General features: G+C 47.0%; 1 protein-coding gene across 3 annotated transcripts in view; it reads left to right on the top strand.

The window, feature by feature from the left end:
- LOC135400859 (glutamate [NMDA] receptor subunit 1-like) overlaps positions 1-23,950 on the top strand; it is a 249,362-nt gene that overhangs the window by 212,799 nt on the left and 12,613 nt on the right. For 2 of the 3 annotated variants that reach the window (XM_064632806.1, XM_064632808.1), the window contains exons 7-18: positions 878-990; positions 1,073-1,247; positions 5,294-5,438; positions 9,570-9,671; positions 9,736-9,841; positions 11,292-11,416; positions 11,502-11,666; positions 12,866-13,249; positions 13,933-14,090; positions 14,155-14,327; positions 16,625-16,732; positions 18,023-18,168. In XM_064632806.1, the coding sequence (XP_064488876.1) occupies positions 878-990; positions 1,073-1,247; positions 5,294-5,438; positions 9,570-9,671; positions 9,736-9,841; positions 11,292-11,416; positions 11,502-11,666; positions 12,866-13,249; positions 13,933-14,090; positions 14,155-14,327; positions 16,625-16,732; positions 18,023-18,168 (1,900 nt within the window). Of the gene's footprint in view, positions 1-877; positions 991-1,072; positions 1,248-5,293; positions 5,439-9,569; positions 9,672-9,735; positions 9,842-11,291; positions 11,417-11,501; positions 11,667-12,865; positions 13,250-13,932; positions 14,091-14,154; positions 14,328-16,624; positions 16,733-18,022; positions 18,169-20,048; positions 21,450-23,950 lie in introns of those variants that run through there. The other variant, XM_064632807.1, reaches the window with a different exon arrangement.

Raw genomic sequence — 23,950 nt, 5'->3', positions numbered from 1 at the left:
ACGATTAAGTTTGTCCAATCTCGACACACGGTACACCGCATTTAACGTCCCTCCTGTGTTATATGTATGCACACAGTCACATGATTTGCAAGATTTTATCATCCTACCCTGAAGGTGGTAACGTTACACCCCTTAACAGTTGCACCCCTTGTGGTCTTGAGCAAGGAGGCAACGTACGCATACGGTGGCAACTCGTGGAGTTAGCACTCTTTTACACCTTTTTTCCTGAGAGTGCGGTGTCCCCCCCCCCCCCCAAGATAATATAACACATTTCTTGTGCACTGTAAGAGACAGTGGAGCAGCTCTAAACGAGCCTTCCGAACTTCCTTACCCACATGTTTTTGTTCTTTAACGATCATGAGACTTAGCTAATACAGCGATGGCCCCAGCTCGTCTAAAACGTCCCACTAATATTTGCTATATGGCACGCACAAGTTTCGCGACGCCGTTCGCGATTTATGATCGACAGAAGAAAAAAAAAACACAGTTGACGCTTTCTCTCTCCCTCTCAAAGAGCGCGACAATGCGGAGAAGCCTCGGATTGGTCTCCTTAAATGATCTTCCGCCATGATTGGAGAAATCGTTTGCGGAGACCAATGAGAGCGCGCTCCGCGTTGTCGGCATTCTTGAGAAAAAGGAGAGAGAAAGTGTCCCAATTGCGTTTCCTTTTTCGTTTTTTTTTTTTTTTTTTTCTATCGATCATGTCACGAACGACGCAACCGGTGAATCCCGTTCCTTTTGTGTTGTCGTCAAGGTAACAGAATTTTTAATACCGCGAGGAGACATTTTTGCACTTTAGTGCCTCTTGAACTCGTGTAAATGCTACTTTGTCTCCCTGCGTAAAATGTCTAACCGTACCCGTTCATGCAACATGCAGCGCCGAAGATGCTACGGGAATATTTTCAGAAGTAACGTACCTCAACATGACAAGTCCCGAGTACGTTTGGATCGTTTCGGAACAGGCTCTCCATGCAGTCAATGTGCCTGATGGTGCGTACGGTACCCTATGCTCCAAACTAATTGCGCGAGTTCGTCAGCGACCGTCCTCCTTCTGACAAGTGTTTCGTGACAGGTGTATTAGCTCTCGAGCTGGTGAACGCATCGGACGAGAGAGCTCATATCAGAGACAGCGTGAATATTATCGCCCTTGCTCTGAAGGAGCTCCAGAGGGATTCTACGATGACAACGCCCAGCCTCAACTGCAGCATGCTAGGAAGAACCTGGGAATCGGGACTCAAGCTAGTCAGGTGAGTTACCTAATACCAAGATGGTGTGTGTATGTGTGTGTGTGTGTGTGCGTGCGTGCGTGCGTGCGTGTGCGTGTGTGATCGCATACGCACCCGCAGCTCGTTCCGTTGCCTACTTATCGGACTTAGAGTCACTAACTTAATTAATTAGTGACTCTAATCGGACTAACTTCCTGTAATTATGCGAGCTAAACCTACACTCTTAATAATGAACTTCACCGCATTTCACGCTCCTAGATAATATCGATATCTACCCCGACTTGTTGAAAACGGGGTGCGTACGCCTTTTTTTGTGACAACTGTAAAACAAGTGTCACAAACACACACAAAAAAAAGCCTACTCCTCCCGTTTTCAACAAATCAGGGCAGATAACGATATCATTCGAGATCATGGTTGGCTAGGAGCGTGCTATGCGGTGAAGTTCATTTCTAAGAGTGTACGGAAAGATCGTGGAAATCATACTTCGGCATATATCGACACTTACTATCATGGTTTACAACTGTTTTTTTTTTTTTTTTTTTTTCTCCTTCGAGTAGCGTAACTTAGCCCTAAACTTTCAACAAAACTTCCAATCATTGTCTCTATATATGGTGTCCAAAATATGCACAATCCGCGTGCTCGTCCCGTGCCAATTCCTCTTCCCTCGCTTTCGTGCGTAAATGAGTCGTCGTGCACCACCGGACATTCGTTCGATATGTTGCGGGCAACGGGTCATATGTTGCAAATGCAACTTAAGTTCCTCTGCACACAATCCTTGTAATTCTTAGTCCAATCACTATTGTGGGAGGATTCCGTGCGTCTGAAAGTAGCTGTTCTGAGACTGAAACACACAAAAGACTCACACAACGCAAGCCTCAAGGCATTAAAGAACATTAACAATTGAAATTCCCGACACTGTCGACGACTGCCGTATTTCAATTGGATTTCTACGTGACTGTGTCAGAGTGCGAACGGCTAGCAGAATACTTCGAACGCTCCCTATAAGCTAAACGTGATTTGTAAGGTCCGTGTATCAGCCGCAGAGTCCCCTATTGCACACTCCAGCTCTACACGCGTGCAAAAGGCAAACCCAGAGGTGGATCCTGTGATCACTCGTGGACTACCGGGATATCACACGAGACGATGACAGCATGTTAAAAACGGCTGAAACTTGGGCTGGTCGGTACTGAATACTAAAATCCAAAAATTTCGATACTTTTGGACGCTAAGGAACAACTAATTGAAGGGGAAAATGCAGAGCGACCCCGTGTAACAAGGAGCAAAGAAAGAACACAGAATGTGGTCCTGATCGAATGCACCAATGTGTCCGAGATTAGTAAGCGCATATACTGTGCAAAGGACCAAAGTGCTGTGCCCCTACTTGACCTTTTGAACATGGTTCAGTGCTGTGTTGTGTCGTCTCCCCCTCCTTTCACGTGTGTATGTCGTCCTTTCTGGTCCGTGCACTGAGGCCGTCTTGTCGATTTTAGGACGGTAGCAATGTCTCAGATGCGGTCGAAAGCATTCTTTGGTAACAAATTAATGTATCTTATTGTTAGGGTCTAAAAAATCACGCATTCATTGCGTTTGGTGGGTACGTGTCTCCCTTTCGCTAACAATTTCTCCTTCGAAAAGGATGACAAAAATTGGCTGTATGTTTGGGCATTCTGTCAAACGCTTTCAAATGCGGTAGCTTTGTAAGGCCGTCTTTTCCGATCCTGATCATCTTCTTCTGCTTCAAAAGAGCGATCCTGATCTTCGGATGACAATACCCGTTTCTGTGGCGACTGTAGCTGCTTCCTTCTCTTTCTTCGCTGTATTCTCTTTCTTTCTCACCTGTTGTCTGTTCTTCTCCAAACTGTTACGGTTGGACCTGCGCGGCAGGCGGCGGCCCTGTACAGCTTTAACAGCTTCCGATCGAAGCGGCACCGTACCTGGTAATCCTTGGCAGTACATGGTAATCCGAAAAGTAGTCAAACCCACTGTGGTGCAAGTCATCTGGATCAGCACGTAGAGAAATCGTATTGGAAGTCACACTGCCAGTCATTGGCGAAGTTGGTTTAAGAAGTCGCCACGTGCTTCGCTGTCGTCCATTTTCCGGCTAGTCTTAGCAATATTTGCACGCACGGTGCAAGGCCTTTCTATACACGTGCCAAAATACGGCACATTGCTCGAGTCAGTCACAGACTGTACACGGAAAAATTGGCATGTCTACAAGTCCAGTGCACGGTTATGATGGTGAGCGTGAAATAGGTTTTGCGAGTACGTTTCGGAGACGAGGTTGCAAAACGCTGCGCCGCAACTATTTCCGTCCACGCAATATGCGCTCGTCTCGTAATTGAATTTTCCCTACGCGATAGCGGAATGGGATCACTATATGTTCGGAATTCCCGAATGTGTCGTCCATTGCTGGTAGCCGCAGCTCAAGTTACGAGTGTATTGTTTATACATATTCCTGTTTTTCTGCAGTGTCTGTGACGGTCACATGCACGCACACACAAAAAAAAAGTTCACAGTTCAGGAACTTCCTTGTCCTCTCGTCACACTTCCACATGCATCACCATGCTCAAAGGAGGAGTGAAGTGCCCCTCTGTAAATGTTTGGTTTGGCAGCTGTGTGTTGTGCAACAACAACATGAGTTCTTGAAAGGGGACAACGAGCACAGATGACATGTAGCGTGATGTCCACAAATGCCCGTGCGTTTTTCCATATGTGATTGCGCAGGGACCTTTTACACCAATAAAATTCTCTTTTTTTTTTAATCTGAGCAGTTCTTGGGAACGTCAGCTCTAGAATATGCCGGCTATACATGCAAACACAGAATAGCCTACGCAGTACAGCTTACAGTGCTTAAAGGGAGTATCGCATCCGGAAAGGTGTGTGTGTGTGTGTGAGACCGAAACGGTAATGTTCGGCATGGTTTCACAGTCTATATACTTGGCCAAGTTTCCCGAGTTTTTAAAAATTCTCACTCCCTCTGCAGCTCAGCCAAAATGACGTAAGCCGGGCACACCAATGGGAACGCAGCGCAGGTGATCGTCTTCGAGGTCTTCTGCTTCGCGTTCGCACTGCAATATACCAAATGAAAAGACCTCGGTAAATACGCCGACTTTCGCTTACCAGTGTGAGTGCTGACATGACCGTGTTCCGTGGAACACGGTGTCGCGCTCCTGGCTCTACAAACACACACGACGCTAACCAGAAACAGCATTCCACGGGCCGACCTCGGACGCCTCCGCAACCTGCTGACGCCATCCATCACTCCCGCCCGACGGCCGGACGCCAAGGCCTCTCTGCCGCTCCCTTGATTGGCCTTGTCCGAGTCAAAGGGCACTACTGATTGGCAGTCCCGGGTTCGGATCTCGGTGCCGGCTGTACTGTCTGGGGTTTTTCCTGGGTTTTCCTCGGACGTTTTCAGACATATGTCGGCCCAGTTCCTTTAGAAGTCGGCCCAGGACGCACATTCCCCCAGGGCGTCAGTCGTAACATTGCCCACCTCTGTGAGGCCGACAACGGCGAGCACTTTCACCAGCACCACCACCACCTGATTGGCCTTGTCCGAGTGACGTTTACAGAGAGGGAATTCCGGAATGCTGTCAACATCCGCCGTCTGCTCTATTCGTGCATTACATCAAATAGACCTCTACCCGAGAAACGTCATCTATGACGTTGGTAGACAGAGTGAAACCGAAACAAATCGGAAAGGGGGGGGGGGGGGGGGCTGGGTTCCACGAATGGGCATTTGTTCGCTGCCTCCTATTGAAAGAGAAGTAGGACCGAAGGTCGCGTCCCTGTCAGGGACCATCGTAATGCCCTCAAGACCGTGGCTTTCGGACGCGACCTTGTTCGCCCATAGCTTCGAGCGTAGTTCAACTCTACCAAATTGGTGGCGCTATCCAACACTATGATGTCATTTGTTTACAAACAGGGAGAGAGAAACAAGTCCACTAATCCGCGTGGGATTTTCGGCGTCATTGTCGGTGATGTACGGGGAGTAAAATGGCACTGTAGTTTTGGAATAGACTTCGTCGGATGCGATAATTGCTCGTTTATGTCCTATCCACAGTCTTCTGAAGAAACAAGAGCTTCTGCGCGGAGAAACAGGACGGGTGCGCTTTGACGACAAGGGCGACCGACTCGACAGCGATTACGACATCGTCAACATTGTCCGAGGAATTAAGGTCCCCGTGGGACAGTACGTTTTCTCAAAGGTGAGCTTTTTTTAGCAGCTTAAAGGAGCACAGAAAGCGCTTCAGTAACGACATTTTTTTTCAAACCAAGCCGTTAACCTGACTGCTAAAACGCACCACGCGAAGTGATTCCCTTGACAGATGCATACATACAGCGGAATTCGATTTTGAAAATCGCTACCGCGCGCAACGGTGGCAATGCCCGCAACTGGCCGCCAGAGTCGCTTTGACGTCATCGTGGTCCAACCCGCTAACTGGTTTGCTTGTTTGGAAAAGCGTCGTCTGCTACACAAAGAGAGAGCACTGAGAGTAGACAAAAAACAGAAAAAATAGTGCGAAAAGCGCCGGCCACGATTGGAGCGCGGTCTCTCTTGTAACCCTGATGACAACAAAATCCTCCTGTTCTTCCTCGTTTCGGCCTGCAGAGCGAGTCGAGCGGGAACGCGCGTCGATGTTCGGGGGCGTTTTATTCCAAGAAAAATACCGCGTACAGAGAATTTTTGTGTGTGTGTGTGTTAGTTGTCACGTCAAGTTACATCCTTCCGTAATTCGCCAGAAACAGAAAATCTTTTGGATGGCTTTCTGGGCTCCTTTATTCGCATCGTACGTAACACACGAAATGATGGGATACGACACTGTGTGACTAAAATAAGTACGTACTAGTTCCAAGCAATAGTGAACGTATCTGCAGTATTCAGAGAAGACTTATTCGGGCGTTTTAGTGCATCGGAAGTACACGCACACACACAAATAGAGATACGATGATGAGATGGGGCGGAAGTAGTCTACCATTGCGATACGATAAACAGAGCTGTCGTATGCAAGCCCGAAAGATGATGTCAGCCAGTTGAAAGAAATAGCGCGACATGCCTTATTATCTTGTTTTATCTGCACCGTTATCGTGAACACCTACTGAGCAACTACTAAGACTCCCTATTGCAATCTTATTGTGTAATTTAGTGTAAGAGGGAGTTTTAGAGAATTGTCAGCGCCCTCCGATACCGACTCCGTATCGCTGCCAGTCAATCAGATAGCAGCGATCCAACCCAAGCAGCAAAATGTACTGAAAGTCTAGTGCAATAGGGGTGGACGGGTATTTGGAAGGCCTCGAACAGACTGATGAAACTAAAGAACATTGATAAGACACATACCGTCCACCCCTATTGCACTCGACTTTCAGTACATTGTGCTGTTTGGGAAAGGACTCAGTTGACTTATCATGTTTGCGGAAACGTTATCGTGAAACTTCGTCCCCTAAAACTCGCTATTTAACCGTTCACATTTCCATTCGTAACAGTAAACCCTAACACCAGGGGATGCTACATCTTTCACAATTACGAAAGCGTGCATATCGAACCAGACAAGCGAGGCAGCGCAGCAACGTGACACTTTCGACTGCGTCCAATCCTCCCTTCCTCGCGCTTGCTCGTATGTAGCCATTCCCCCTCACCGATTCAGCTAAGGGACAGAGGGATTCTTAAAAGCGTTCACTCTTGTTTCTTTCTTCGTGTTTCTATCTTCTCTTCGAAGTTTCCATCTGTGACAACGAGTAAAAGCGCGACGATGGCGAGGCAGCCGGTAGGCTCCTTTTTGGGAGCTTGGATGGGAATTTGTATGGGACGGCTGAGTGTTTGTATGTTTATCTTTGGATGTATATGACATGTTCTTACAACAAGCAGAGCCGTTTATGCTTTAAGAGTTCGGTCACTGGAAGATGCTATTCGTGGACGTAAAAGAAGTCATCACGCTCTCACATTCTTCATCGAGCTGTGCTGCTCACCGCTATCTTTTCACGTTTGTTGGCGGCGGTGCCTGTCGCCCATATATTTGCGATGCCATCCATAAGACGTTGCCAAAGCGTGCGCACTTAAGACGGACTCCTGCGATCTAGTTAGCGCTCGCTTTCGGAGACGGTTGGCTGCACTGTCGCAAAATTATTTTCGTCGTTTTTCTTTCCCCTCGCACTCCAAGGAAGAAATGTAATCGGCGCCAGCGTGCAGAACATGCTTGCAAACGACAAAGCCATTATATTCATTCGCAGGGATCTGGAAAACTGCAGTAAGCTGGTTGAATTTGTTGATTGCAATCAATTCCCCGACTGTTACTGTAGGGAATGACATCATTTTGGCACAGATATCACGAGCGGGCGTGCCGAGGGAAGCAATTTTGTTGCATCTCCCATAGACTCCCATATATCGAAAATCTGACAAACTTTAACGCGCCAAAAATCAGTGGATCACGTGAGGCCTTCAAAAAGTGTCATTCCCTAGATAAACTCGAGAGGAACACACCCGTACGACATTCGTGTAGAAATTTAGAGAGGTTTACGAGAACCCTGCGAACGAAAATTCCCCATAGACTTTCTTAAGAAGTGAGTCTGCCTTAATTTCAACCGCGAGCCTCTGCTTTGTTCGTTTTTTCTATTGTTCTGGAGTAACTCCTAAAATGTTAGGTGACGGGCATCGCAAGCGGCTGGAGCGACGAACCATGTTATGAAACGCGTCTTAGTGGCAGTGGTTCGACACAGTAATCTTAGCTATTATTTTATGAACTACATTATCACGTTATATCCGAGCAAACAACAAAAACAATAACAGATGGAACAAGTGGTTGATTATGGCTAACCACGAACACGGCGTATTTGATTTGGTTCGGTGTGGAAAAAATATGATGGAACAAGGGAATCTCTGTTACTAGATTTACTCGAGTATTATGCGCAACATCAACTTTGGATATCAATAAAAACACAAAAATAGGGGGAGGTTGATTCCAATTCTGCTACTCCCATGGCATCCCCCCGGTAAAGAACAGGTTGTCCTAATCGGCTGGTGTGCTATTTCCGCTACCCCGTCCGCGTCTTTGTTACCCCGTATGCCGACATGTCCAGGCGTTCATTGGTTTAGTATGCCATACATGACATCACCACCCACTCTCTGCTTGACTCCGTTGTCCCCACATTGTCCCTTACTCTCCCCCGTCGAATGCCACGTTCCTTTACCACAGTCTTCCACGGCATGAGCCTTAATGTGGCTTATACACCACCTTTCAAACACCTCCTCGGTGTCTGCGCATCCAGCCTCTGTTCCATGTGCGGGGTGCGCGGTGACCTCCATCACATCCTCCTGGTCTGCGGACAGTACGATCGCGAGCGCGCCCCTCATGGGAACTGCTCTCCAACGTGTCGATCAACGCCAGTCCGTGTTGGCCAAAATTCTCGGGCCATGGTGGGACCCCTCACATCTGATGCAAGGTCTACGAGTTGTTGCTGAGTTCCTCTCCAGCACTCGACTACGGGACGAACTGTAAAAGGTCACTTTCTCATCCCTTCCACAAGCGCAATGGGGCAGTGTACTGCCATAACGGGCGGTGAATGACCCATCACATCATCATCCCATTTATTGTTAATTGTTATTACTCTACTGCACCACTGCAAGTGTCATTATAAAATGTGTGTCCTACATCTGTTGATTTCGAAAATTCTGTGAGCATTTCCCGTATTATTGGCGGCGTAGATCCACTTCAAAGGGATGATGTTATGGCTTGGGAACCACCCTTCGAATCTCAGTATGTGACCCGTTGCGCAGGCATCAGATGTGTGTGGCCACATAGCATTGCATTGCCAACAATAGGGCTACTATTCCCGCTGTTGTCAATTACATTTCGTGGGGCTAGTATGCCATTCCTTCTCTGCCGTGCTGTAGTACTACAAGTGCAGACGCAGATATGCACGTTGTCGTCGACCCATCGGTGAAGACTGTTCTCCTATTTTGGTGTCCCTTCATCACAGGCAGTACTGTTCCACCAATGAAGGTGGCAGCGTAACCTTTCGGTGGTACACACCAGAGCCAGTTGTGCAGTCGGGACAGGTACAGGACGAGGTCGTCGTCGACAGCTGTGTTTTGGGTAACGCTAGATGATGCGAAGGGATTGCTTTCAGTTCCGCCTTCGTCAGGACTCAGGCGGAGCTTGCTCCAGAACGTCGACGTACCCCCTTAACTTTCCACCTGTAAATAAATAACTTCCCACTTTTTTTTTCTTACTTCCTACACCTCCGTTGTCAGCCTCTTAATTTTATCCAACTGCCTATTTAATTTCGCGGTCGCCCGAACACATTCCTTTGAGCGTACATATATATTATATTTTCTTATCTAGTGGAAAATGGATATGGAGCTGAAGATTCACTTAGAACAAGTTGTCTGGCCGGGAAATCAGACGGAGAAGCCACTGGGATACATAATTCCCAAACATTTAAAAGTAAGCATGACGCCGAAAGGTGCACTGGAACTAATACGTGACTAAGCATGTATGACGTGTACAGGTCACGACCGTGGCAGAGAGACCCTTCGTCTGGGTGCGACCAGTATCGGATGAGTCCGAATGTCTTCCCAATGAGATACTTTGCCCTCGGACAAACAATTCAGACGGTAAGCCTGTCGCCGTACTCCGGAGGAACCCTTGTTTCCTAGTGGGTCATCTTTGTGCTAGGGACAAGCACCGTATGATATCACACTTGCCGCTTGACTAGAGAAATATCTGGGAGTAAATATTCTGGTGAAATATACAGTACAGCCTCGTTATGCCGAAATCAACGGGAACAGAAAAAAAATGATATAAGTGGCAGTTCGATATAAGCGCAGGTAAGCAGTGACGGTAGCCTGGGAAACGCGCTGAAATTGCGCCAGTCTACAAAAAAAAGTATTCAAGCAAGGCAACAAATCTTGGGGATGAACACCTTTGCACATTGCAGACTTGAACTTGTGTTTTTGAAGTGCAAAACGAAAAAAACGTGAGCTATGTTCGCTTTGTTCGGCTGTCTTCAGAGACGGCTTACATTACAATTCGAATAATCCGGTTCCAAACGCATGCCTATCGGCCTATCATCATCATCATCAGCTGAAGTTGCTGATGTTTATCGGCCGGGTCAGCGTAAAACCCCGAATAATGAAGGTTTACTGTATATGACGACATACCTAAAATGGACTTCCCACTTTTCCTTACATTATGTTCTATTAAAATCCAAAACCAAATAATCGGGTCATAGAGGCTGCGTGAAACGTTGTAGATTCTGGGAGAAGGGGAGGAGGGGGGGGGGGGGAGAAGCATTCCGACCGCAATAACTTTTCAGAAGTGATCGTCATCAGGAGAATTTTCTTTACCCATCTTATCTGTCCCATATAACCTGTTTGCGGTGAGTAAGACGATGACAAATCCCGTTCTGTCCGCAACTTTGATTACTCATAGCCATACCTGGGTAGCAATATAACTTAATGTAAAGTAACTAGTTTCTGGTAATTTGTAATGTAATGCATTACTTTTGACACTATATAATTTCTAATGCAACTTAAGTACATTTGGGCAGGAATTTTAATAACATTACTCTTTACAAAAGAATCGAGTGCGTGCTCTGTGTTGGCACTTGGCAGAAACAGAGTTGGCGACTGGCGAGTTAAAATTCCAACGCCCCTATGAACGGTGACGCACTCAATCGGCACAGAACAAAAAATACATGTCCTGTTGTTATAATTAACATAGTGTTGTCTTGCAATGAATTTCCACATCCGCAAGATCGTTATGATTCAGTTCGCAGTGATGTCTCTGTAATGTCATTACTTTTTTGTAGTAGTGGTAATGTTATTTCACTACATTTCAATTGCAGTAATGAGTAACGTAATTTAATTAAAATGTAACTGGAGTAATGAGTAATATAACTGAATTACATTTTAGAAGTAATTTGCACAGGTACTACATGTTGTGCCACATGCAGCGGCTTTAGCAAACGCAACGAAGTACACACATGGTAGCGAACAAAAGATATTCGTATCACCTGTAGGCGGCGAAGCTCATAGCGAAATAAAGATGTTCTTCGTTTTACAGGGATCACATACCCTTACTGCTGTGAGGGCTACTGTATAGATTTGCTCAAAAGCCTTTCCCAAAAACTCAATTTTACGTACACGCTGTACCAGGTTCAAGATGGCCAGTACGGCACCTATGACTTTGTGAGTGCATTCCTTCAGAGTTCAAATACCAGCTCTACGAACTTACCGTGCTGGCCCCCGAATTTTATTCATTCTTTGGTTCCAGGTGAATGGATCGACGTACAAACGTTGGTCCGGCATGGTGGGTGATCTGGTGCGTGGAGTGGCTGACATGATCATGGCTCCTCTCACAATTACACCGGAGAGATCGATCGACATCGATTTCACGAAACCGTTTAAGTATCAAGGCATAACTATCCTTGCCAAGAAGGTAACGTAACAAATCGTAACCGGTCGAGAGCTGGAGTGCATGCACAGGCGCAGACAAACGTTCACGGAGCGAGCGAGCGGCGTACTTTTTCACGGGCGCGACACCTCAGCGGCGAGCGGAAGCGGGTGACCTCACTCACTCAGAGTGGTGGACGAGTATAGGTTGGGACAAAAGTTTACGAAACACGCGAACGGCGTATTTTTTCTTCGGTGCGACACCCTAGCGGCTGGCGGAAGTGGGTGAGTTCACTGTTTCGGAGGGGTGGAAGCGTGCGCTGTTAGCGACACACAGCGGTAGCTTCCAGGTCCCGGACACACCCGAGCGACACCGGAACCCCCCACTGTGTGTCGCTAACAGCGCATGCTTCCACCCCTCCGAAGCAGTGAACTCACCCGCTTCCGCCAGCCGCTAGGGTGTCGCACCGAAGAAAAAATACGCCGCTCGTGTGTTCCGTAAACTTTTGTCCCAACCTGTACACTGGTAGCGACATAGTGCGGTAGTTTCGGTATCGCTCGACTGTGCTCGCGAATCTGACCAGCGCACTCGTTCACCCTCTCGACGATTGAAAGAGTTGGCGTCCGTACGCCGCTAGGATGTCGCGCTGAAGAAAACGCACGCGCCTGTGCCTGCACATGACTGTTTCTTGAGTCAGCCCATGGCGTGATGATGCCAATCATAACGATGGTGGGGGTGGGGTAATGGATAAGAGAAAACAATGAGGACGTAAGTTGCGACAATGTAGTGCCGTACACATAGCGTGAATTGTGCCGATGAAGTTCCTACGCTGCATTACAATCCCCGGCTTGGGTGCGTTCTTTTTTCCGTCGGTTTCTTCCACGTGCCGCTAGACCAGTACTTACTAATGCCGAGTGTCATGATGAACCGATACTGTATACGTGACGATGATAGACACGTCTGCAAATAGCATGCAGCTATATGTGCTATAAGGTAGCCGGCATCTATGTCGCTGGAGCCAACATCTCAAGCTAGAGTGTATAGCAGCTTTTTATCCGGGGCCACTGCCAGCTTTGTAGATGAAAACGGACCTATCCATGTTTTTTTCTTCTAAAAAAATACAATATAATACATATGCCAAAACACGACATTTTCCCCTTTTACCATACGTACCTCATCTCAAAATAAAGTTGTTGTTGTTGTTGTTTTGCAAGAACTCATGGTCATTGGTACGTACATTCCAGCAAGACAAGAGCTCCACCCTGGCGTCATTTCTTCAGCCGTTCCAGAAGACCCTGTGGATCCTGGTGATGGTTTCGGTGCATGTCGTGGCACTCGCCTTGTACCTCCTAGACAGGTTCAGTCCTTTCGGCCGCTATCGGCTGCCCAATAGCGACGCAACCGAGGAGGACGCCCTCAATTTATCAAGCGCCATCTGGTTCGCCTGGGGTGTGCTGCTCAACAGCGGCATTGCCGAAGGTACACCGCGAAGCTTCAGTGGCCGCGTCCTGGGCATGGTATGGGCTGGATTTGCCATGATCGTCGTTGCATCATACACTGCCAACCTGGCAGCCTTCCTGGTACTCGAGAAGCCAGAGTCGTCACTCTCGGGGATCAACGACCCTCGGGTTGGTATACGATCTTCATGCAAATTCTTCGATGCAGTTCAATACAAATTCGGAGTATACGCGCTAAATCGACGTTTAACGGTTTCGTGAAACACAGTCGAACAACAACAAACACATGTTGTGTTGATGGATGAGGAGATTCGCCACTTAACTTGTCTATCAGATGAAATGGCGAGGTAAGGGGGAGTGCATAATGATACTACATCCAAGTCCTTAGTATGACATGACGCCCACATACCCCCATAATGTCAATGCATAGGCCTCAATTCATTAACAAAATGAGTCCAGGTCTACTAAAGAGTGTAAAGGAGACCAATGTCCCTTAAAAGTTCCAGAAAACAAAGCAACTCAATCGAGTTGACCGAGCTTCACTCACTCACTAAACTCAACTAACTCAACTAACCATCCTAGTGCAACAGAACGACCCCACCGAATGTGTCAGTGAACAAAGCTTGAGTATCGAAAACCATCGAACAATATTTGGTCTCATGAAACTGAAAAGAGCGAAATGTTTTGCCGAAGAAAACCGATTAGGAAAGAGTAAAATGTCGGGTATAAGGGTCCCATTAGCAATGTGATGTTGATATGAGGGTCAACGTGCATCAGTGTCTGTCAGACATTCGCAATTCTTACCATGTCTGAAAAACAGCTTTGCCTTTTTAAGACGTTGATTGTTTTTTCAGTTGCGAAACCCGTCGGAAAATTTTACATATGCCACGGTGAAAGGCAGTGCCGTCGACATGTACTTTCGGAGACAAGTGGAGCTTTCTAATATGTACAGAATTATGGAGGGCAAGAACTACGACTCGGTGGAGGAAGGCATCGAGGCCCTGAAGAACAAGTAAGACAGCAAATGTAACCGTTGTGGATTGTAGAAGTAATGTTTTCGTACCCGGAATGCGTAGCCAACTGGATGCTTTCATCTGGGACTCGTCTCGACTGGAGTTTGAGGCGGCTCAGCACTGCGAGCTGGTGACCGCAGGAGAGCAGTTTGGCCGTTCCGGCTATGGCATCGGCCTCCAGCGGAACTCTTTCTGGGTCGACAAAGTCACACTGACCCTACTGGAGATGCATGAGAGTAAGTCCACCAGTCTTGAACGTCTCAAAGTCTGACGGAGTTTGCAAAAACACGTGGGTGGACACAAAAACTCCTGGCAGACATATTTATCTCAACGATGTCGAGGGTGTGTGTGACCTCTGCCGCTCTGCCCCACTGGCAGATACGCCAGCAGCGATGTCAGAAGTGGGTGAGTTTCGGTATTCGCAACGACGATTGTCTACGCGTGAATCACCCACTTTGCTGTACTTTGCTGTTGGAATGCAGATTGACATCATTGGTGATGATGGTGATGTGCTAAAGAAAAAAAATCGGGATGCGAGTCGCGACGAAGTCGAACTGGCTACCCCAGGACTCTTACACGCGGAAACTACAAACACACGAACGTGTTAAAGTGACGTAGTTCAACATGTGTAAGTCCGTCGAACTCAAACGTCGGGGGGCGCCCGAACTTCGCAGAGACCAGAAAACACACGACCACTTCGTAGCTTTGAAAAGAGACGAGTATTTTATTTACAAAAAGAAGGGAGAGACAGAGGCACAAGAAACAGTGACCAGATGCGCCTCTCGGAAGACGTTGCTTTGGGTATCGGGTTACACTGACCCATTCGGGGACGTTCCAGCGAGGGGTGCAGGTGCAGCGCCCCATAAATAACATGAACTGGTTGACAAGCCCCCGTGGCTCACATGAACAGTCCAAAAAACACAGTTCGACTGGCATCGTCAACAACATTCTCCATTACTTGTTACATGCCGTGATATTCGCCACACATGTACTTCAAAAGTTTTAACCAAGTGAGTGTAAACTGTCGGAGTCGCAGGGAGCACACACAGCACACATTCAACAAGTCATAGAATGTCCATAAGCCCGGTTGTACGTAGAATATCTTGAAGTGCCGTCAGCGCATTGTCGGACGACTGGGGACCTAACAGTTCCGCGTTGACATCAACGCGATAACCTTTGTTTGTACATGTACACGTGATAGGGTAGGCATAAGTGTCACAATATCTTGAAGTCTAAGATCCGGTGCAAAGCACACATCAAGGTCAGAACTCTTTCATTCAACATAATACAGCTATTCCTTACGACTGCCTGAAGATTGCTGATTTGAAATAACTTCGGCCTTTCTGCACGAACAAGCCGTCTATGGCATCCCATCGTGAAAAGCAGCCCCACGTGTTTAACTCCCTAGCTTGAAAATAACGCCGAATTCGGCGACTGTTTCCCTTAGAGGGGCACAAAAGTGCAAAAATGTATTGTCGTGGAATGAAAGATACCGTTACTTTGACATCAATACAACAGGAACGACACACGCCCGTTGCGTCGTTCGTGATTTTTGTTCGAAGGAGACCGCAAGTAAACGCACTCTCCCTCTTCTCTCCTTCTCAAGAAGTGTTGCAATGCGGGACGATGATTAGGCGAATCGTCTGAGGAGACCAATGAAAGGCCGCTCAGCATTGCCGCTCTTCTTGAGAAGGAGAGAAGAAAGAAAACGTTAACTGCGGTTTTGTTCGCGCATAAGTCACGAAGGACGTAACGGATCAATCCCGTTCCTTTTATTTTGCTGTCAAAGTAGCCCATCTTTCATTCCGCGAGGAGACATTCTCGCGCTTTAGTGCCCCTTTAGAGGGGTGGTCGCATCCGGAAACCCATCCACGAAACCGATAATATTCGGCATCGCCCGACAGTATACCCGGCTAATTTTTTCGTCCGAAAAGTGCTTAGTTATTAAATGAACTAATCTTAAAGATTAACGCAGCCGCAGAAGTTCCGACGGCATGACATCACACCCTAAGCGGAGGAGTGAGAGCGCGGCGCTCAGAGGACGGAAAGGAGCCGTCCAGACGCCCCATAACTCTGTGAGACGCCCGCACGGCCACGGCATTCCTTTTCTCGAGGTCGCGCCCTGATTGGTTCTTGGGGAAAGACGTTTTCTCATTTTTCCAGAGAGGGAATTCCGGTATACTGTCAACATCCGGCGTCCGCTCTTGTCATATATTCCGTGGAATAACAGTCAAACTAGGCCACCCTTTCGCGTGGAATTTTCGATATCGTGGTTAGTGGTCCAGAAGGAATGAAATTACGCTATAGTTTCGAAATCGGGTGGAACGGATGCGACTGTCCCTTTAAGGCTGCACTCGGTACGATGCGAACCAGCCAAAATGAATAAACAAGGTCCGTGGGTGTCGAGCCGCGCAACTGAATCGCTTCTTCTGCACACGCCGTCCTCTCGGAGTGGACTCGTATTTCCCGTAAACGAAAACTAATTTTGCGTCCTATTTGTTACTTGAGTATCGTTCGTGGCTTCTATTTACAGGTGGTTACATGGAACAGTTGGACAGCAAATGGATCCTCAGCGGGGGAGAAAAATGCGAGACCAAAAACGAACGCACTCCGGCGACACTCGGGCTCACTAACATGGCTGGTAAGTCATTAACACTGCCTCCATTTTCTTGCTGTCGGGAAGCGATAGCCAGCATCGCATGCGTCACATGAATGTCTCGTTTAGCACACCGAACATTTTGAACGTTATTCTGGGGTAAGCCGGGTATTTTCAATTCGATAAGAAAAGAAGAGTGCGTTGCTGTGCTTCTTAAGTCGGTGACAAGTAGTTCGTTTGTGAAAACTCAGGACTGCCCTCTCTGTTGTGTTGAGGGAGAAGTTCGCGTGGCTTTTAGAGTAGAATTTACATTGGTGACTTTTAATATGATTAATTCATTTATTAATTATTTTCCTTTTATTATTGTTGATGTATTATTTTAATATTCAATTAATATTAAGAATTAATATTGTCTTCTTACTTAAATTATTTTATTTAACCCTTCGTCAAAGCTTCGCATTCGCGGTGTCATCGCACTGAAAACATCGCGCACGGGGATCAAACGCGCAACAATGGAGAAATAGTAGTTCGTAGTAATCGTCAACTCGACCCACAGAACAAGAACAAATCTAACTGTACTGGAACCCTGTACCTAAGTCTGAGCCCAGCAGTGACCTCAACAACATCTTTTTGCTTGAGAGTTGAAAAAGTATTCTCGACAATTGATTGATTTTAAAAGAAAAAAATGGAGTATTCTCGACAAATTACAGAAAGGTCCGCTGAAAGCATTGACTTGTGCTTCAGCCCAAGCATTGTTACGAGCCCGTGTTACGAGCCCGTGTCAGGAGCGCGTGATCTCCCTGTGGGAATGCTCCAAATTTGCTGCGCATTTTTCTTTTTGTTTCACGGTGTGAATGGGCAGGTCCTCGAGATGTTCAGCGTGGCGCGCATGATATCAAACATCAGGTAATGACTGTATATTTTGTCTAGATGAGAGATTTGGGTAAAACTCAGCAACACCACATCATGTATGAGGGAACATTCTTGAACAACAGCATGACATTCGAGTATAAAACGTCAACTTTACGTTGCACAATTAGGTCGTAGTGTTCAATAAACTTTGATGTTACTTATTCTTGAATGTTCTGATGAACCAAGCGTCATTCTGCAGATTGTACTCAAATAAATGATCACGGATGATTATGCGATGATGTCTATAGTGAGCTTCTACTTACTCGAAGTATAAGCTATTTCGGTACATTTATTACTTTGTTACACTTAAATGTCAATAATGACAGATAGTTCAAATTAGAAAGTTTGCGCATATGGAGAATCTATTATTGTAGCTATTTGCCTATAACAAGCTCATCTTACGCCGTTTCATCTCTTTTTCAGGTGTATTTATATTGGTTGGGGCTGGCATCGTTGGTGGTATAGGGCTCATCGTCATAGAGATAGTCTACAAGAAGCACCAGACACGAAAGCAGCGACGTCTTGAGCTAGCCAGGCACGCTGCGGAAAAGTGGCGAGGTGCTGTGGAGGTGAGTCCAAGCTGTCCAATACTGTGCAGCTTAGAAAAACACGTACTCCGTCACGTGTATGGCATTCCTCACGTTTAAAAGGTTCTTAATATTGCCGTTAAGTGGGACAAAATTTAGAGAGTTAATGGAGTTTTTCCACGTACGCGTCGTATCCTAGCGGCTATCCAGCGAACCACGCTCGGAGTGCGTCAAAACAAATCCACGTGGGGAGCACAAAGGACCAAAACCGGTCCGGAATGGGACCGACGAGCTCGCGCCGTTCGTGCGGTCTCCCCACTGGTCCCTACTTCTGTCGTCCCCATACTGCGCCATCTAATGAAGACGGAGATAACCCTCTCCGGCGCCTCAAGGTCATGTGCATGCGCACAAGCCGTGGCGAAAAAAGGTCCATTGGCGACTGCCAAACGATAGTGGTCCATCCTATAGGCAGTGACTCGCTATGCAGTGCAGAATACCCCACTGACGAACACGCACTAAAGAAACAAGGAGTAAATTTGAGAATAATTACAGCTTCTAGTCCCCTAGACTGCAATTAGTCCCCATTTTAGTTCCATGACCGTGAAAATCGCTTCCTAACATACTCCCTAGCACTATAAAATTTACTCCCTAATTTATTCTTAAATATTCCCTAAATTTTACTCCCTATCACTGTTTATCCCTATACTGTTAAATAACCCCAAACATCGCATAAACATTCAGATATTTACTCCCTAAACATTCCCTATATTTTACTCCCTAGCACTGTAAATAATCCCCAAGCTTCGCATAAACTTTCAGGCATTTTTTACAAGCTTAAGAATATTTGCGTGTTGGGTGTAATTGATGATAAAAGTGGTAAAACTTTAAAGAGCAGTACTTAAAAGTTACGAAAAGCTTCCGGGCTATGTGTTGTGTTCGTCCCATTTCGTCACTTTTAAGTACTGCACTGTATGGTCATACCGCATTTATCAGGCATTTTGTTCCGCAAGGGACAATAGCGGTAACTGAAACCTAAGGGATTGGAAGCTGTTAATGCCCCTTAATGTACTCCTTTTTGCTTAGAGTGCAGAGTGCAGACTACACATAGCCGTGATCCAGTATACTATTCTGAATTCCACCTCACGTTTATTCAGCCTTTCGATGACTTCCATTATCTTGATAATTCATTATCCACTTAGGAAAATTGGTGCGTGATTGGTGCATGACTGCCCTTATACTCGTGTTCTCCGCTTAGACGGAGCACGATCATTTGTGACAACCGCTGCGTAGGGCCCTTTACCGTCAGCCCCATGCGCTTATAGGGTCAACCATATGGTACGAGTACCGACCAGCAGTGGGAGGACAGACACCCTCTCAGAGCCGTTTATTAGGAGAGTTTGGCCATTGGGAGGAGCCTGTCTGAAAGCGCGCCATTTGACGTCAGGCGATGAGCGGCGCCAAGGCCAATGACATCATTTTGGATCACAGCTATCGCCTTGAAATCTCCCATTCTGCCATTATGGAGCACAGGTAAAGCTTTGAAATCCCCCGTGCTGCCGCGGATCGCTATTCATTCCGGCCACGTGGGCGGAGCGACGACGGCTCTGACGTCACGGCGTCTCCCCGTCTCCGGGCGGCAAAAGATCACAGAATGGCCAAACTCTCTTCATAAACGGCTCTGGGCCGTCTATACGTCCTCATCTCGAAAAAAAAAAGCAAAAGTTATGAGTTAGGCCTATAGAAAGAGAAGAGAGCCCGCAACTTTCGCATACCCTGCCACCGTTGAACCGGTTGCGGTATTAACAGCCATATTTATTTACTTATTTATTCACTGCTTTATTTCCCCCTTTTTTAGTATGTTCATTTGTGTCGTTATTTTATGTTTCTGCTTATTTGCTTCGGGAATTCTTTGGTTCGTACAGCGGCATCGACCCGGAGCACAGTATTACGACCTAACGCCACGACCCAACCGTGCCCATACTGTGCATGTCACGGATGACACCAGCATGACCAGTGTTCAGTGCTCGAACGACACCCGTGACAATGACACGAAAAGTGTGTGTTCTGTTGCAACGAATACGGACCCAGTGCTTTTGGACCCTGCTGCCTCGAGGACGTTGTCGCGGCAGCCAAGTAGCAGCAGCTTAGAATCCAATATTAGCAACCATTCAGTGCCTTACGCCACCGTCTAGCAGTCCCGATGTCAGTGCAGCGAGCAGCAGTCTCCCTACCCTGCTGGCAGAAGACGAGTAGGCATGCATGGAGCTAGCCGTCGATTATCACTATATCAATTGTGCGCTGTGCCAACTCCTCCTAGACGCAGAAGGCCCGTTTCATGCCTCCGGTGGTGGTGATAGTAATGGAACTGGCTGCCGTAGTCGGCCACGCTCTGAGACTATTGCAGAGGGGTGAGTCGTGCGTCCTGGGCCGACTTCACAGGGAACTGTGACGACATTTGTCTGAGGAACACCTAAGGAAAACACCCAGACAGCACAGCCGGCGCACGGATTCGAACCCCTCTCCTCCTCTTCCTCCTCCTCTCCTTTACCCCTTCTCTCATCCATCCCCTCCTCTCCTCTCACCCCTCGCTCGTGGACGTATAAAGGCGGGATGTCAGCCAATCGCCGCAGAAGATGTCAGACAGACTTTCCGTGGCTAGAAGTGATTGCCCATGCAGCTCGTGGCGCCTCGTCTCCATAGCAACAGCCGCCGACGCACGTTCGTGATTGGGAGATTCTGAACTGTTACGTCACGTCGTCCGAACGGTTATGCTTTCTTTCTAGGTGGCGTTGGCTGTGCCCGATAGTCGCGTTTCAGTTATGTAGAGGCATGTCATCCCGGGGAGCTCTGCGGCTCCGTGAGTGCGCTACGGTGTCACTCTGTTTTAAAGCGATAGCTTTAGAGGGCCAACCATTGTGTAGGTCCGTCGGTGGCTTTATAGAGGGACACGTGATGGTACCACCACCACCACCACAACAACAACAGATAAATTAATGAGGATGAATGGGGAAATTCGCCGGATGAGGTGCGGTGCCACCACACTGTGTTTGCAGTACGCTGAAGTTGCGTAACCATCACAGCAACAATGCAAAAGTAAATGATCTCACAAAGGATTAAAAGGCTGTCAGTAAGGTTTCAAAAACTAGCATTTAAAAAAAGAGTTTCGTTAAAAATGTACCGACAGCGATGACGCTATACGCAGGGTGTCCCGCACCAGGCTTTAAAAAATGACGAAGCGCTCTATAGGAGGGCGAAATCAACTGTAACTTGTTTACAGTCGTATTCCCCGTTCACGAGTATCTTTTCGTTGCTCCTAATTAGCCAGTTCAATTTGAATAATTGATTAACTTTTTAATTATTGATCTGGGAGTAAAGGTGTAAATTGGAAAGTTGTACAGGATGACGAGAATCATCTAACCCAGGTGCTCCCGTCAACGTACCTCTTGCGTGAGCTTTCTTCTTGCAAAAAAAACCCCAAAAAAACAGAGTGCGTGAAATTAAAAATTGTACCACGGGACAACCCTCCCGCAACCAGGAACGAACTTGGGCCCGCTTTTTTTTTTTATGATACGAAAAGGGGGAGGGAAATAGAGCACCTGGGTTACATGTTTCTCGCCATGCTGTACAACTTTCCAATTTACGTCCTTGCTCCCAGAGCAATAATTAAAAAGTTAATTAATTATTCAAATCGAATTGGCTAATTAGGAGCAATGAAGAGGTACTCGTGGAACGGGGAATACGACTGTAAACAAGTTCCAGTGGGTTTCGCCGTCGTAGAGCGCTTTGTCTTTTTTTTTAAAGCCTGGTCTGACTTAGCTGGGACACCCTTTATCAGGCTACCGCATTTAAATGCATTTGGCACAACGTCCAAAAAACGCCGCCACTTTCCCCCCTTGCCTTTCACTTGCTGTTTCAGACAACGATTCCAACTCTGTGTCACATTTCAGTTTGTATTTTGTCTTGCTTGAATTTTATCATGCTTCTGTTGTTTCTGCGTGAGTTATGTTCCTTTCTCCCAAGCTTCCGGCCGCACAATAAACGATGCTGAGCCTACACGATGTCGCACTCCTCCATTTACTTAGCCAACGACGTACGAAGCAAAAATAACAACAAACGATGTCCGTCAATATGTCATAGAGATTCTTCTGTTCAGAAACAACAAAGCGGTGTCAGGCAGGGATCAATTGAGTGACCACGACCAGAGTGGCCCGGGCTTCCGTATTTTGCGTGGTATACTCGACGGCTATTCGCCCGTCACATTATAAGAGCGATCGATCATTGGTAGTAGCACAAGCGATTCGTTTCCAAATTTGTGCGAGAGCTTGAGAATGGCAGGCCAACATTTTGTCTCCAGATGCGCTTGATGTTCCTGTCCGACACAGTACAATCCGATCCGAGGTACGCGTGCTACGATATTCATTCGCAGGCGTCACTATTTTATAACTCTATATTTGTTATAACTACAGTGGTGTTCAACTGAAGAAGGAAGTAGATAAGGAGACGCAATAGCACGCGGGGAGAGCTACTGCAGCGCCACCACGCAGCGTAGTGTCACGTGGCCAGTCTTAACAGCCAATACGGAAGCAGAGCGAGCATAATGGGTTATATTATCTCGCGGAGGAGCGAACGTGACCTCCCGGTATCCAGCCATCCTATCTGCGGCGCAGTAATATTTTGAGAGCTGACGGCTTAGGTTGAGCACGACTATAGAGGATATCCGCGCGAAATCCTCGTTCGCGGATAGAAATATACCGTTTCGAAATCCACGCGAGAAAAAAAAGAGCTGATAGCATTACGTGCTTTTGCTGTGTGCCCGGATATAATCAATATCCGCACGGATGAGGATGCGGCTGCGGATACTGTCAATCTGATCCGCGCTCACCGCTAGTTATAACTCACGTACTTCCTTCTCTTTTGAGTGATTAGCTCTCAGCGCAGGACAGGACAGAGGAGGAGGAGGACATACAATACCGCACGCTTGATAGAATGTAACTCCACGTATATTGGGTCATATACTACTTTATTACTTGCGCATGGAAGCTGGAGCACCTGGGCTACCCAATAGCATCACTTACGGTCTAACTCTGCTTGCTGTCCTGTCCGCCATACAGCTTGTCGGAGGCGGCTCGTTAGATGTAGCGAGGGATCCCCCTACACTCCCCCTGGTTTTTTGCAACTCCCCCCCCCCCCCGCCGAAATGTTCGAGATTGTCCAATCCAACTCGGCTACCAATGCATATACTCATGTGACCATAAACATATACCCCCCCCCCCCCAAAAAAAAAAGTCGACTTCTGGAGAAACTATACTGGATGTAGCATCACTGAACCAAGCGTTACGGTACACCGCTCAACAACAGTTACTTTACGAGGAGTTACTCCACAGCTCAAATGATCAGAGTATGGTTCGTATTTTCACAGGCAATAAATAACAATAAAGCAGCATTGAAACTTTACTTGGTTTGTAGGAGCTTTCGCACACACTGCACTTCATCATGTACCTGTTGAACCTGATGAGCTTTTGTGCCTGATGAAGAGTATAATTCTGCTAGACGGAAGCTTGTACACGAATAAACCGAGTGAAGCTTCATTGTTGTTTTGATTATTACTCAGTTACGCCAGAGAAATTTATTCAGTACGAGAAGCTCTACTCAGAAACGCCCATGTTCCGAGATTACTTCTGAGGGTGCATTTTGCGTGATTATGCTTAAGGCGGACTCACTCACTCACTCACAATTTTTGTTCGCAGGGTTCTCGTAAACCTCGCTAAAATATACACGAAACAGGTACAGGTACAGGCGTGTTCCCCTCGAGTTTATCTAAGTA

Source organism: Ornithodoros turicata, chromosome 7 (assembly GCF_037126465.1).
Source record: "Ornithodoros turicata isolate Travis chromosome 7, ASM3712646v1, whole genome shotgun sequence".
Classification (NCBI taxonomy): domain Eukaryota; kingdom Metazoa; phylum Arthropoda; class Arachnida; order Ixodida; family Argasidae; genus Ornithodoros; species Ornithodoros turicata.
Note: the sequence above shows the minus strand (reverse complement) of the source record. Positions and strands in the feature narration are given on the sequence as shown.